At 41.0% G+C, this 12,694-nt stretch overlaps 1 protein-coding gene across 2 annotated transcripts in view; it reads right to left on the reverse strand.

Moving 5' to 3' along the window:
• The window catches only part of pif1 (PIF1 5'-to-3' DNA helicase homolog (S. cerevisiae)), a 148,520-nt gene that overhangs the window by 92,734 nt on the left and 43,092 nt on the right, over positions 1-12,694 (reverse strand). Inside the window, exon 1 of one of the 2 annotated variants that reach the window (XM_072912873.1) lies at positions 6,015-6,143. The exons of the other annotated variant lie outside the window; for it this stretch is intronic. Within the exon in view, the coding sequence (XP_072768974.1) occupies positions 6,015-6,068 (54 nt within the window). The 5' untranslated portion in view covers positions 6,069-6,143. Of the gene's footprint in view, positions 1-6,014; positions 6,144-12,694 lie in introns of those variants that run through there. 2 annotated transcript variants of the gene reach the window in all.

Consider the following 12,694-nt stretch of genomic DNA (forward strand, 5'->3'; position numbering starts at 1 on the left):
AAAAAGTGTATGTTGACATTGTGCTTGTCTTTGCACCTGGTCGTTACCACACACGCTAAAACTGTCTGAACCAATTCAGTTTGTCTTGGTTTCATCAGAGCAAATAATCCATGTCCAGCAAAGTGTTTCCAGGTTTTCTTGTGCAAATTAGGGCTGCATGATTAATCGACATCCAAACGTCATTTAAATAAATAAATAAAACGTCATTTAAACGTCATTTAAAACGTCATTTAAATAAACGTAATTTAAATAAACGTAATTTAAATAAATGTCATTTAAATAAATAAATAATAATTATAAATAAAAAATAATAATAAATAATAATAATAATAAATAAATAATAAATAAAACGTCATTTAAACGTCATTTAAATAAATAAATAAACGTCATTTAAATAAATAAATAAACGTCATTTAAATAAACGTCATTTAAAACGTCATTTAAATAAATAAATAAACGTCATTTAAATAAATATATATAAATAATAAATATATAAATAAACGTCATTTAAATAAATGAATAAACGTCATTTAAATAAATAAATAAATAGGTTTTCTTGTGCAAATTAGGGCTGCATGATTAATCGACATCCAAACGTCATTTAAATAAATAAATAAATAACCGCAAGAGGCTGAGGTGTTTTTTTTCTATTTTTATTTCTCCACCATCACCGGAATTTGTGTTTCTGCTCGTACGGATTCGTCATTCACCGCTCCAAGCAACGTTGAAGTTTTACAATATAACTAAAACAATTCATACTTACTAAACCGTCCCATGTGTGATGTCTGTCGGAGTGTTTATGCATTTTTGTACGTGCTATCGTAATATAATGACGCTGGCGTTGTTAGCCTTAGCTAATATGCTAACACGTTTACGAGTGTCTGTGTCAGTATTATCAACTTACATTCTTTTTGTATTGTTTCAGTTTCAGAAATTCCTCAGTAAATTCACCAAAACGTCACCGTGGAGTTATTGAGTCTGTTTAGCGGATTTGGGAGCGCGTGGGTCCGTGATGATGACTTCTGTTTTGTTTGTTCATCCGTTTTACTGCCTTGTTACAGAAACCATTTGGAAACTATTGAAGTATATAAATAAACATTTACAAAAATATTTGTGTGTAAATAACTAATTTAATGCGATAAATAACAAGATATTTACATATATCCGTATTTAAGTGTTACTTCTTTATTTTCATAATCATATTACAAAACAGCTAGTGTTTTTCTTCCAATTGTGGTCTTTTGGTTGTCTGCAAATACTGTGTGCTAACCTTGACTATGGAATGTAAGGAGGAGAGATAATCCTTCTCCTTATCTTTTCTTGTGTCCAGCTGCGGAGGACAATGGGCATGTGTTTGGGCTGGAAAGACAAGACAGCGAGGGTGGGAGGGAGAGAGACTTTATAAAATAGAAGGTTTCCATATTTTAGATCAGACCATCTTAGCTGCGCGATTGAATGTTCTATGCTGGACTGGTCTCATTATATTTACAAAGCTTTGCAAATATATTACAAAATATCTATTCTGTCTCTGGTGGTTCTTCTACTCAGCTTTAAGTGTCGTAAAGAGCTTGGGAGCGACCAGAAACTTGAATTCCCTGGGAGACAACTGGTCCAAACGCAACAACACATATGCGCCTTATAGTCCATTATAACAAAACAAGATCCGGACCACGGATCATGACAGTTGGTGTTGTTTACTTGAGTCATATTGCAGTCTACTCGTATCTCTTATGTGTGAATGCCATCATAGTGCTGTCTACACTTATCTCTTATGTGTGAATGCCATCTACTGGTCACACTTATCATTATACCATGTACCCAACAAAACAATACACAACAATACCATAATAATGCAATTCCAATTCCAAAACCAAACCCGACCCAGCAACATTCAGAATAGCAATAAATAGAGCAATTGAGAGGAGAAACAAACATGACACAAAACAATCCAAAAGCAGTCAAACAAAAATTTATATTTTTAAGCTCCACTCCTCTACTCATGATTTCCAATTGATCAACTTTTTATTTTCCAACTTGAAGCATTGTTAGTTTCATTTAGTTGATCTTCAATTAATCGTCAGGTTGTAAACCTTCAAGCCACAGAAACAGATGTTAATGTGATTACACAGGTATTTTCAAACAATGTTTTACAAAAGCTTTTAAACCTCTCAATAATGTTTCAAACTTTCTATATGATATTTTAACTTTTAGCAAGAGTTAAACATGAACTTATGCTTTAACTTTGCATTCATCTTTTGTACTTTTAACTTTAAACCATAAGCTTTGACTTTAAACCTATTAACTTTAACCATTTGCTATTTTAACTTAAGCTTTAAAGGGGAACATTATCACAATTTCAGAAGGGTTAAAACCATTAAAAATCAGTTCCCAGTGGCTTATTTTATTTTTCAAAATTTTACCCATCACGCAATATCCCTAAAAAAAGCTTCAAAGTGCCTGATTTTAACCATCGTTATAAACACCCGTCCATTTTCCTGTGACGTCACATAGTGAAGCCAACACAAACAAACATGGCGAAAAGAACAGCAAGCAATAGCGACATTAGCTCGGATTCAGACTCGGATTTCAGCGGCTTAAGTGATTCAACAGATTACGCATGTATTGGGACGGCGTGGCGCAGTGGAAGAGTGGCCGTGCGCGACCCGAGGGTCCCTGGTTCAATCCCCACCTAGTACCAACCTCGTCATGTCCGTTGTGTCCTGAGCAAGACACTTCACCCTTGCTCCTGATGGGTGCTGGTTAGCGCCTTGCATGGCAGCTCCCTCCATCAGTGTGTGAATGTGTGTGTGAATGGGTAAATGTGGAAGTAGTGTCAAAGCGCTTTGAGTACCTTGAAGGTAGAAAAGCGCTATACAGGTACAACCCATTTATCATTTATCATTTATTGAAACGGATGGTTGTAGTGTGGAGGCAGGTAGCGAAAACGAAATTGAAGCTATTGAGCCATATCGGTTTGAACCGTATGCAAGCGAAACCGACAAACGACACGACAGCCAGCGACACGGGAGAAAGCGAGGACGAATTCGGCGATCGCCTTCTAACCAACGATTGGTATGTGTTTGTTTGGCATTAAAGGAAACTAACAACTATGAACTAGGTTTACAGCATATGAAATACATTTGGCAACAACATGCACTTTGAGAGTGCAGACAGCCCAGTTTTCATCAATTAATATATTCTGTAGACATACCCTCATCCGCGCTCTTTTCCTGAAAGCTGATACGTCCAGTCCAGTTGGAAATGCATCTGCTTTGAGTGTCGCAAGATATCCACACATTCTTGCCATCTCTGTCGTAGCATAGCTTTCGTCGGTAAAGTGTGCGGAACAAAGGTCCAATTTCTTGCCACTTTCGCATCTTTGGGCCACTGGTGCAACTTGAATCCGTCCGTGTTCGTGTTGTTACACCCTCCGACAACACACCGACGAGGCATGATGTCTCCAAGGTACGGAAAACAGTCGAAAAAACGGAAAGAAACAGAGCTGATTTGACTCGGTGTTTGTAATGTGTTTGAGAAAATGGTGGATTGCTTCCCGATGAGCGAATAATAGAAAGGCGTTTAATTTGCCAAAATTCACCCATTTAGAGTTTGGAAATCGGTTAAAAAAATATATGGTCTTTTTTCTGCAACATCAAGGTATATATTGACGCTTACATAGGTCTGGTGATAATGTTCCCCTTTAAACTTGTTTCTACTACTCAGTGGCCTCGTGGTTAGTCGCCCTGAGATCGGTAGGTTGTGAGTAGAGATATCCAATATTATCGGCCGATAAATGCGTTAAAATGTAATATTGGAAATGATTTTTTAATTAAATCAACATAAAAAACACAAGATACACTTACAATTAGTGCCCCAACCCAAAAAACCTTCCTCCCCCATTCACACAAAAGGGTTGTTTCTTTCTGTTATTAATATTGTGGTTCCTACATTATATATCAATATATATCAATACAGTCTGCAAGGGATACAGTCCGTAAGCACACATGATTGTGCGTGCTGCTGGTCCACTAATAGTACTAACCTTTAACACTTAATTTTACTCATTTTCATTAATTACTAGTTTCTATGTAACTGTTTTTATATCGTTTTACTTTCTTTTTTATTCAAGAAAATGTTTTTAATTTATTTATCTTATTTTATGAATTTTTTTAAAAAGGACCTTATCTTCACCATACCTGGTTGTCCAAATTAGGCATAATAATGTGTTAATTCCACGACTGCATATATCGGTTGATATCGGTATCGGTAATTAAAGAGTTGGACAATATCGGGATATCGGCAAAAAGCCATTATCGGACATCCCTAGTTGTGAGTTCAAACCCCGGCCGAGTCATACCAAAGACTATAAAAATGGGAGCCATTACCTCCCTGCTTGGCACTCAGCATCAAGGGTTGGAATTGGGGGTTAAATCACCAAAAATGATTCTCAGGCGCGGCCACCCCTGCTGCTCACTGCTCCCCTCACCTCCCAGGGGGTGATCAAGGGGATGGGTCAAATGCAGAGGACAATTTTCACCACACCTAGTGTGTGTGTGTGTGACAATCATTGGTACTTTAACTTAACCTTTTTTTTTTAACTGGTCAAACTCAGCATGCAATCAAAGCTCAAAGTGAAATGCAGTAATGCAGTCGTTCAACTTGAACCCAGCAGTTCAAACAAACAAACTAAAGGCCTACTGAAAGCCACTACTACCGACCACGCAGTCTGATAGTTTATATATCAATGATGAAATCTTAACATTGCAACACATGCCAATACGGCCGGGTTAGTTTACTAAAGTGCAATTTTAAATTTTGCGCGAAATATCCTGCTGAAAACATCTCGGTATGATGACGTCGGCGCGTGACGTCGCGGATTGTAGAGGACATTTTGGGACAGCATGGTGGCCAGCTATTAAGTCGTCTGTTTTCATCGCAAAATTCCACAGAATTCTAGACATCTGTGTTGGTGAATCTTTTGCAATTTGTTCAATGAACAATGGAGACAGCAAAGAAGAAAGCTGTAGGTGGGAAGCGGTGTATTGCGGGCGGCTGCAGCAACACAAACACAGCCGGTGTTTCATTGTTTACATTCCCGAAAGATGACAGTCAAGCTTTACCATTGGCCTGTGGAGAACTGGGACAACAGAGACTCTTACCAGGAGGACTTTGAGTTGGATGCGCAGACACGGTACCGTGAGTACGCTTCCAAACATTTGATCGCTTGCCCGTACGTGCGTGCCGCTATGTGCATGTCACGTACGTAACTTTGGGGAAATATATGTGCTGTATGAACTTTGGGGAGGTGAACGGTACTTTGGGCTGTGGGATTGAGTGTGTTGTGCAGGTGTTTGAGTTGTATTGGCGGGTTATATGGACGGGAGGTGTTTGTTATGCGGGATTAATTTGTGGCATATTAAATATAAGCCTGGTTGTGTTGTGGCTAATAGAGTATATATATGTCTTGTGTTTATTTACTGTTTTAGTCATTCCCAGCTGAATATCAGGTCCCACCCGCCTCTCACAGCATCTTCCCTATCTGAATCGCTCCCACTGCCCTCTAGTCCTTCACTCTCACTTTCCTCATCCACGAATCTTTCATCCTCGCTCAAATTAATGGGGAAATCGTCGCTTTCTCGGTCCGAATCGTTCTCGCTGCTGGTGGCCATGATTGTAAACAATGTGCAGATGTGAGGAGCTCCACAACCTGTGACGTCACGCTACTCGTCTGCTACCTCCGGTACAGGCAAGGCTTTTTTATCAGCGACCAAAAGTTGCGAACTTTATCATCGATGTTCTCTACTAAATCCTTTCAGCAAAAATATGGCAATATCGCGAAATGATCAAGTATGACACATAGAATGGACCTGCTATCCCCGTTTAAATAAGAAAATCGCATTTCAGTAGGCCTTTAAGATAGTGGAGTAAACAAATTAAGAAGCTTGCAGGTACAAGTCAAGCATATCAAAGTCAGCATTTCGATGGTCATCAAATGAAGAAGCACATTCACCGACCATTGGTGTGTTTGGAGAAACTTGTAGAGTAGATCTCGCTGTTCTTCCTTGCATGCAGCTTGTTTGCTGAATGAGTCTGACTGAACCTCCAGTCCCTTTCAGGTGCCTTCAATCAGTCATTTGGCAGCCATTTCCCCCTTGGCATTCTGGGAATTGTAGTTCTCAATGGTTCTGAACATGCAGTTTCCCACCATGGATTGACACTTGACTGACACTTCTGTTTTTTTAACTCCACAAATATTATCAACAGTATTAATATTAATAACAATTCCAACATAGCAGTGATTAGAAATCCCTCATTGACATTATCATTAGACATTTATAAAAAATAAAAACATTTAAAAAAAAGAACAATAGTGTCACAGAGGCTTACACTTGCAACACATCTCATAAGCTTGAAAACATATTGTGTCCAATATTTTCCACAAAGAGAAAATAAGTCATATTTTAGGTTCATTTAATAGATAAAACAAATTTAAATAATGGATCCCATATTCCAATATATGACTCATTATTATCGCAACTAAATGTATTTTTTTCTCCTGATATCATCTCCATAGCTTGTGTGCACCAGTCAGTATGAGCTGGACTATCAACATCTATCCATTTTTTTTAATATTACCCTTTTTATTATGATGCATATTGAAAGAAATGCATTTTTTACTCTTTGATGACACGCTACTAAATTGATGCAGATCACCAAGAATACAAGTGTGCAGTGTCATTGGGATGTTTATATTAAAAAAAGGCTTAGTGGCCACATGCGTGGACAGCACCTTATTTCCAAAATTGTGTACACTACTGAATTGGGGTCTTATGGCCACTTATGTGGACACTTATACTGCCATCTGGTGGTGTCAGAAGAGTATAACATACTATGTAATTTGGGGGGAAAAAGTGTAAAAATAAGATTTAGCATGTCACTAAACATGAAGTACACATTTGTGTACTTATGGACTAAGCACATCATATCAAAAGATGATTCTTAGTTTGTATTCTAATTAGGGTCCAATAAGCCCAAATAGCAAAGAGAAATAAAAAAAAAGCATGTAAACAAACAGCTTGGGCCTTAAGAGGTTAAGGAAATTAATGACATTTGGTTCTTATCTGTACTGTAAAGTTCAAATTTGAATGACAATGAAAGGATGTCTAAGTTTAAGTCTAAGTTTTAAATAAAAACAAACCGACTGCATTGCAGTTTTGTGTTATTAGTTTCAATATTGCAACATTTTCTCGTTACATAACACCCGTTTGCTCTTTTATTACACATTTTTGTTGTAAGACCATTTTGAAAATGTGCCGTGGACCTAGGGCTGGGCGATATATCGAATATACTCGATATATGTCTCTGTGCGATATACAAACCCCGTTTCCATATGAGTTGGGAAATTGTGTTGGATGTGAATATAAACTGAATACAATGATTTGCAAATCCTTTTCAACCCATATTCAATTGAATATGCTACAAAGACAACATATTTGATGTTCAAACTGATAAACATTTTTTTTTTTTGCAAATAATCATTAACTTTAGAATTTGATGCCAGCAACACGTGACAAAGAAGTTGGGAAAGGTGGCAATAAATACTGATAAAGTTGAGGAATGCTCATCAAACACTTATTTGGAACATCCCACAGGTGAACAGGCAAATTGGGAACAGGTGGGTGCCATGATTGGGTATAAAAGTAGATTCCATGAAATGCTCAGTCATTCACAAACAAGGATGGGGCGAGGGTCACCACTTTGTCAACAAATGCGTGAGCAAATTGTTGAACAGTTTAAGAAAAACCTTTCTCAACCAGCTATTGCAAGGAATTTAGGGATTTCACCATCTACGGTCCGTAATATCATCAAAGGGTTCAGATAATCTGCAGAAATCACTGCACGTAAGCAGCTAAGCCCGTGACCTTCGATCTCTCAGGTGGTACTGCATCAACAAGCGACATCAGTGTGTAAAGGATATCACCACATGGGCTCAGGAACACTTCAGAAACCCACTGTCAGTAACTACAGTTGGTCGCTACATCTGTAAGTGCAAGTTAAAACTTTCCTATGCAAGGTGAAAACCGTTTATCAACAACACCCAGAAACACCGTCGGCTTCGCTGGGCCTGAGCTCATCTAAGATGGACTGATACAAAGTGGAAAAGTGTTCTGTGGTCTGACGAGTCCACATTTCAAATTGTTTTTGGAAACTGTGGACGTCGTGTCCTCCGGACCAAAGAGGAAAAGAACCATCCGGATTGTTATAGGCGCAAAGTTGAAAAGCCAGCATCTGTGATGGTATGGGGGTGTATTAGTGCCCAAGACTGGGTAACTTACACATCTGTGAAGGCACCATTAATGCTGAAAGGTACATACAGGTTTTGGAGCAACATATGTTGCCATCCAAGCAACGTTACCATGGACGCCCCTGCTTATTTCAGCAAGACAATGCCAAGCCAACGTGGCTTCATAGTAAAAGAGTGCGGGTACTAGACTGGCCTGCCTGTAGTCCAGACCTGTCTCCCATTGAAAATGTGTGGCGCATTATGAAGTCTAAAATAGCACAACGGAGACCCCCGGACTGTTGAACAACTTAAGCTGTACATCAAGCAAGAATGGGAAAGAATTCCACCTGAGAAGCTTCAAAAATGTGTCTCCTCAATTCCCAAACATTTACTGAGTGTTGTTAAAAGGAAAGGCCATGTAACACAGTGGTGAACATGCCCTTTCCCAACTACTTTGGCACGTGTTGCACCCATGAGATTCTAAGTTAATGATTATTTGCAAAAAATAAAAAATAAAGTTTATGAGTTTGAACATCAAATATGTTGTCTTTGTAGCATATTCAACTGAATATGGGTTGAAAAGGATTTGCAAATCATTGTATTTCGTTTATATTTACATCTAACACAATTTCCCAACTCATATGGAAACAGGGTTTGTAGAAAATTACTAAATTGTGATATTGGAGTATACGTTCTCACGCAGTTGCTTTTAGCTCCGGGCATTACACTACAGGCTCTTCCTTCTCACAGAGACATAAAACAAGCGCACCTTCTTACATACGTCACATACTGTCGCGCGTGCAACGTCATACGCCCTCACGGAGCAGAGAGGTAGAGACATGGGCAACATTAGCTGTGGTGCGAGTGGTAATACGAGAGAGAGAGAAGGTGCCAATCTGGTAACAAATGAAGGAAGAATTAATTCCCAAGAAAAACAGCGGGGGGTCCATCGTCTGGCGGTGGTTTGGCTTCAAGCGGGAAGATGTTGAACAAGTATGCGGCAAAAGCGTTGCTACAAAAAGTAGCATTACTGCTAATTTGTGGCATCATTTGAAAAGTCACCTGCTAGTCCAGTGTTTTTCAACCTTTTCTGAGCCAAGACACTTTTTTTTTTCATTGAAAAAATCCCGAGGCACACCACCAGCAGGAAACATTAAAAAATGAAACTCAGCAGCCGATATTGACAGTAAAAAGTTGTTCTTTAACCAAGCATGCATCACTGTAGCTCTTGTCTCAAAGTAGGTGTACTGTCACCACCTGTCACATCACCCCCTGACTTATTTGGAGTGTTTTTTTGCTGTTTTCCTGTGTGTAGTGTTTTAGTTCTTGTCTTGCGCTCCTATTTTGTTGTTGATTGTCATGTCGTGTACGGATGCCCTTTATGGACGCCGTCTGCTGCTCTACACGCTGTAAGTCTTTGCTGTCGTCCAGCATTCTGTTTTCGTTTACTTTGCAGCCAGTTCAGTTTTAGCTTCGTTTTGCATAGCCTTCCCTAAGCTTCAATGCCTTTTCTTAACACACTTGCCTTTTGTTTATTTTTGGCTTAAAGGGGAACATTATCACCAGACATATGTAAGCGTCAATATATACCTTGATGTTGCAGAAAAAAAGACCATATATTTTTTTTAACCGATTTCCGAACTCTAAACGGGTGAATTTTGGCGAATTAAATGCCTTTCTATTATTCGCTCTCGGAGCGATGACGTCACATCGGGAAGCAATCCGCCATTTTCTCAAACACCGAGTCAAATCAGCTCTGTTATTTTCCGTTTTTTCGACTGTTTTCCGTACCTTGGAGACATCATGCCTCGTCGGTGTGTTGTCGGAGGGTGTAACAACACGAACAGGGACGGATTCAAGTTGCACCAGTGGCCCAAAGATGCGAAAGTGGCAAGAAATTGGACGTTTGTTCCGCACACTTTACCGACGAAAGCTATGCTACGACAGAGATGGCAAGAATGTGTGGATATCCTGCGACACTCAAAGCAGATGCATTTCCAACGATAAAGTCAAAGAAATCTGCCGCCAGACCCCCATTGAATCTGCCGGAGTGTGTGAGCAATTCAGGGACAAAGGACCTCGGTAGCACGGCAAGCAATGGCGGCAGTTTGTTCCCGCAGACGAGCGAGCTGAACCCCCCTGGATGTCTTGGCTCACACCGTCCCAAGATGATCAAGAGAAGAATATCGACCCTAGCTTCCCTGGCCTGCTGACATGAGGGTATGTCTACAGAATATATTAATTGATGAAAACTGGGCTGTCTGCACTCTCAAAGTGCATGTTGTTGCCAAATGTATTTCATATGCTGTAAACCTAGTTCATAGTTGTTAGTTTCCTTTAATGCCAAACAAACACATACCAATCGTTGGTTAGAAGGCGATCGTGGAATTCGTCCTCGCTTTCTCCCGTGTCGCTGGCTGTTGTGTCGTTTTCGTCGGTTTCGCTTGCATACTGTCATGTCTGTGTAATCATGTTTTGTTTTAGTCATGTTTTGTTTAGTTATTGGACTCTTTAGTTTCTGGCTTTTCACTCCCTTGTCTTGTTTCCATGATTACCCATTAGTTTCACCTGTTCCACGTTTGGACTCATTGTGCACTCTTGTTTGTCACCATAGCAACCCATTAGTTTTCACCTGTCACGTCACGCACCTGTTTCACGTTTTGAGTCACGCACCTGTTTTCGTTAATCATGTCTGTCGTATTTAAGTTCATTGTTTTTTAGTTTGTCTTTCTGGTGACATCCCCGCATTTATACTCTCCACACACTTATGACCCTTTTTGCTGCGCTTTTTCATGCCGTTTTGTCATCCAAGTAAGTTTTCTTTATTCATGCCATAGTTTGCAAGTTTTGTTTAATTGTTCATAGTTTCTGCTAATGTGCAAGTTCTGTGTTTATAGTCTAGTTTTGTACCTCTGCCCCTGTGCGCGCCTTTTGTTTGATCCTTTTTTTTTGTAGTTATAGTGTTTAAATAAATCATGTATTTACCTTCACGCCACATCTGGTCCAATTCACTTGCACCTCGGGAGAACAAACCAAGCCATGGTCCAAGTCATGACACATACGGTTCAAACCGATATGGCTCAATAGCTTCAGTTTCTTCTTCAATTTCGTTTTCGCTACCTGCCTCCACACTACAACCATCCGTTTCAATACATGCGTAATCTGTTGAATCGCTTAAGCCGCTGAAATCCGAGTCTGAATCCGAGCTAATGTCGCTATAGCTTGCTGTTCTTTCCGCCATGTTTGTTTGTGTTGGCTTCACTATGTGACGTCACAGGAAAATGGACGGGTGGTTAAAATCAGGCACTATCCATCTTCTTCTGCTTATCCGAGGTCGGGTCGCGGGGGCAGCAGCCTAAGCAGGGAAGCCCAGACTTCCCTCTCCCCAGCCACTTCGTCCAGCTTTTCCTGTGGGACCCCGAGGCGTTCCCAGGCCAGCCGGGAGACATAGTCTTCCCAACGTGTCCTGGGTCTTCCCCGCGGCCTCCTACCGGTCGGACGTGCCCTAAACACCTCCCTAGGGAGGCGTTCGGGTGGCATCCTGACCAGATGCCCGAACCACCTCATCTGGCTCCTCTCCATGTGGAGGAGCAGCGGCTTTACTTTGAGCTCCCCCCGGATGGCAGAGCTTCTCACCCTATCTCTAAGGGAGAGCCCCGCCACCCGGCGTAGGAAACTCATTTCGGCCGCTTGTACCCGTGATCTTGTCCTTTCGGTCATAACCCAAAGCTCATGACCATAGGTGAGGATGGGAACGTAGATCGACCGGTAAATTGAGAGCTTTGCCTTCCGGCTCAGCTCCTTCTTCACCACAACGGATCGATACAGCGTCCGCATTACTGAAGACGCCGCACCGATCCGCCTGTCGATCTCACGATCCACTCTTCCCTCACTCGTGTACAGGACTCCGAGGTACTTGAACTCCTCCACTTGGGGCAAGATCTCCTCCCCAACTCGGAGATGGCACTCCACCCTTTTCCGGGCGAGAACCATGGACTCGGACTTGGAGGTGCTGATTCTCATCCCAGTCGCTTCACACTCTGCTGCGAACCGATCCAGTGAGAGCTGAAGATCCTGGCCAGATGAAGCCATCAGGACCACATCATCTGCAAAAAGCAGAGACCTAATCCTGCAGCCACCAAACCGGATCCCCTCAACGCCTTGACTGCGCCTAGAAATTCTGTCCATAAAAGTTATGAACAGAATCGGTGACAAAAGGCAGCCTTGGCGGAGTCCAACCCTCACTGGAAACGTGTCCGACTTACTGCCGGCAATGCGGACCAAGCTCTGACACTGATCGTACAGGGAGCGGACCGCCACAATCAGACAGTCCGATACCCCATACTCTCTGAGCACTCCCCACAGGACTTCCCGAGGGACACGGTCGAATGCCTTCTCCAAGTCCACAAA

This window comes from Nerophis lumbriciformis, linkage group LG03 (genome assembly GCF_033978685.3).
Source record: "Nerophis lumbriciformis linkage group LG03, RoL_Nlum_v2.1, whole genome shotgun sequence".
In the NCBI taxonomy this organism is placed as follows: domain Eukaryota; kingdom Metazoa; phylum Chordata; class Actinopteri; order Syngnathiformes; family Syngnathidae; genus Nerophis; species Nerophis lumbriciformis.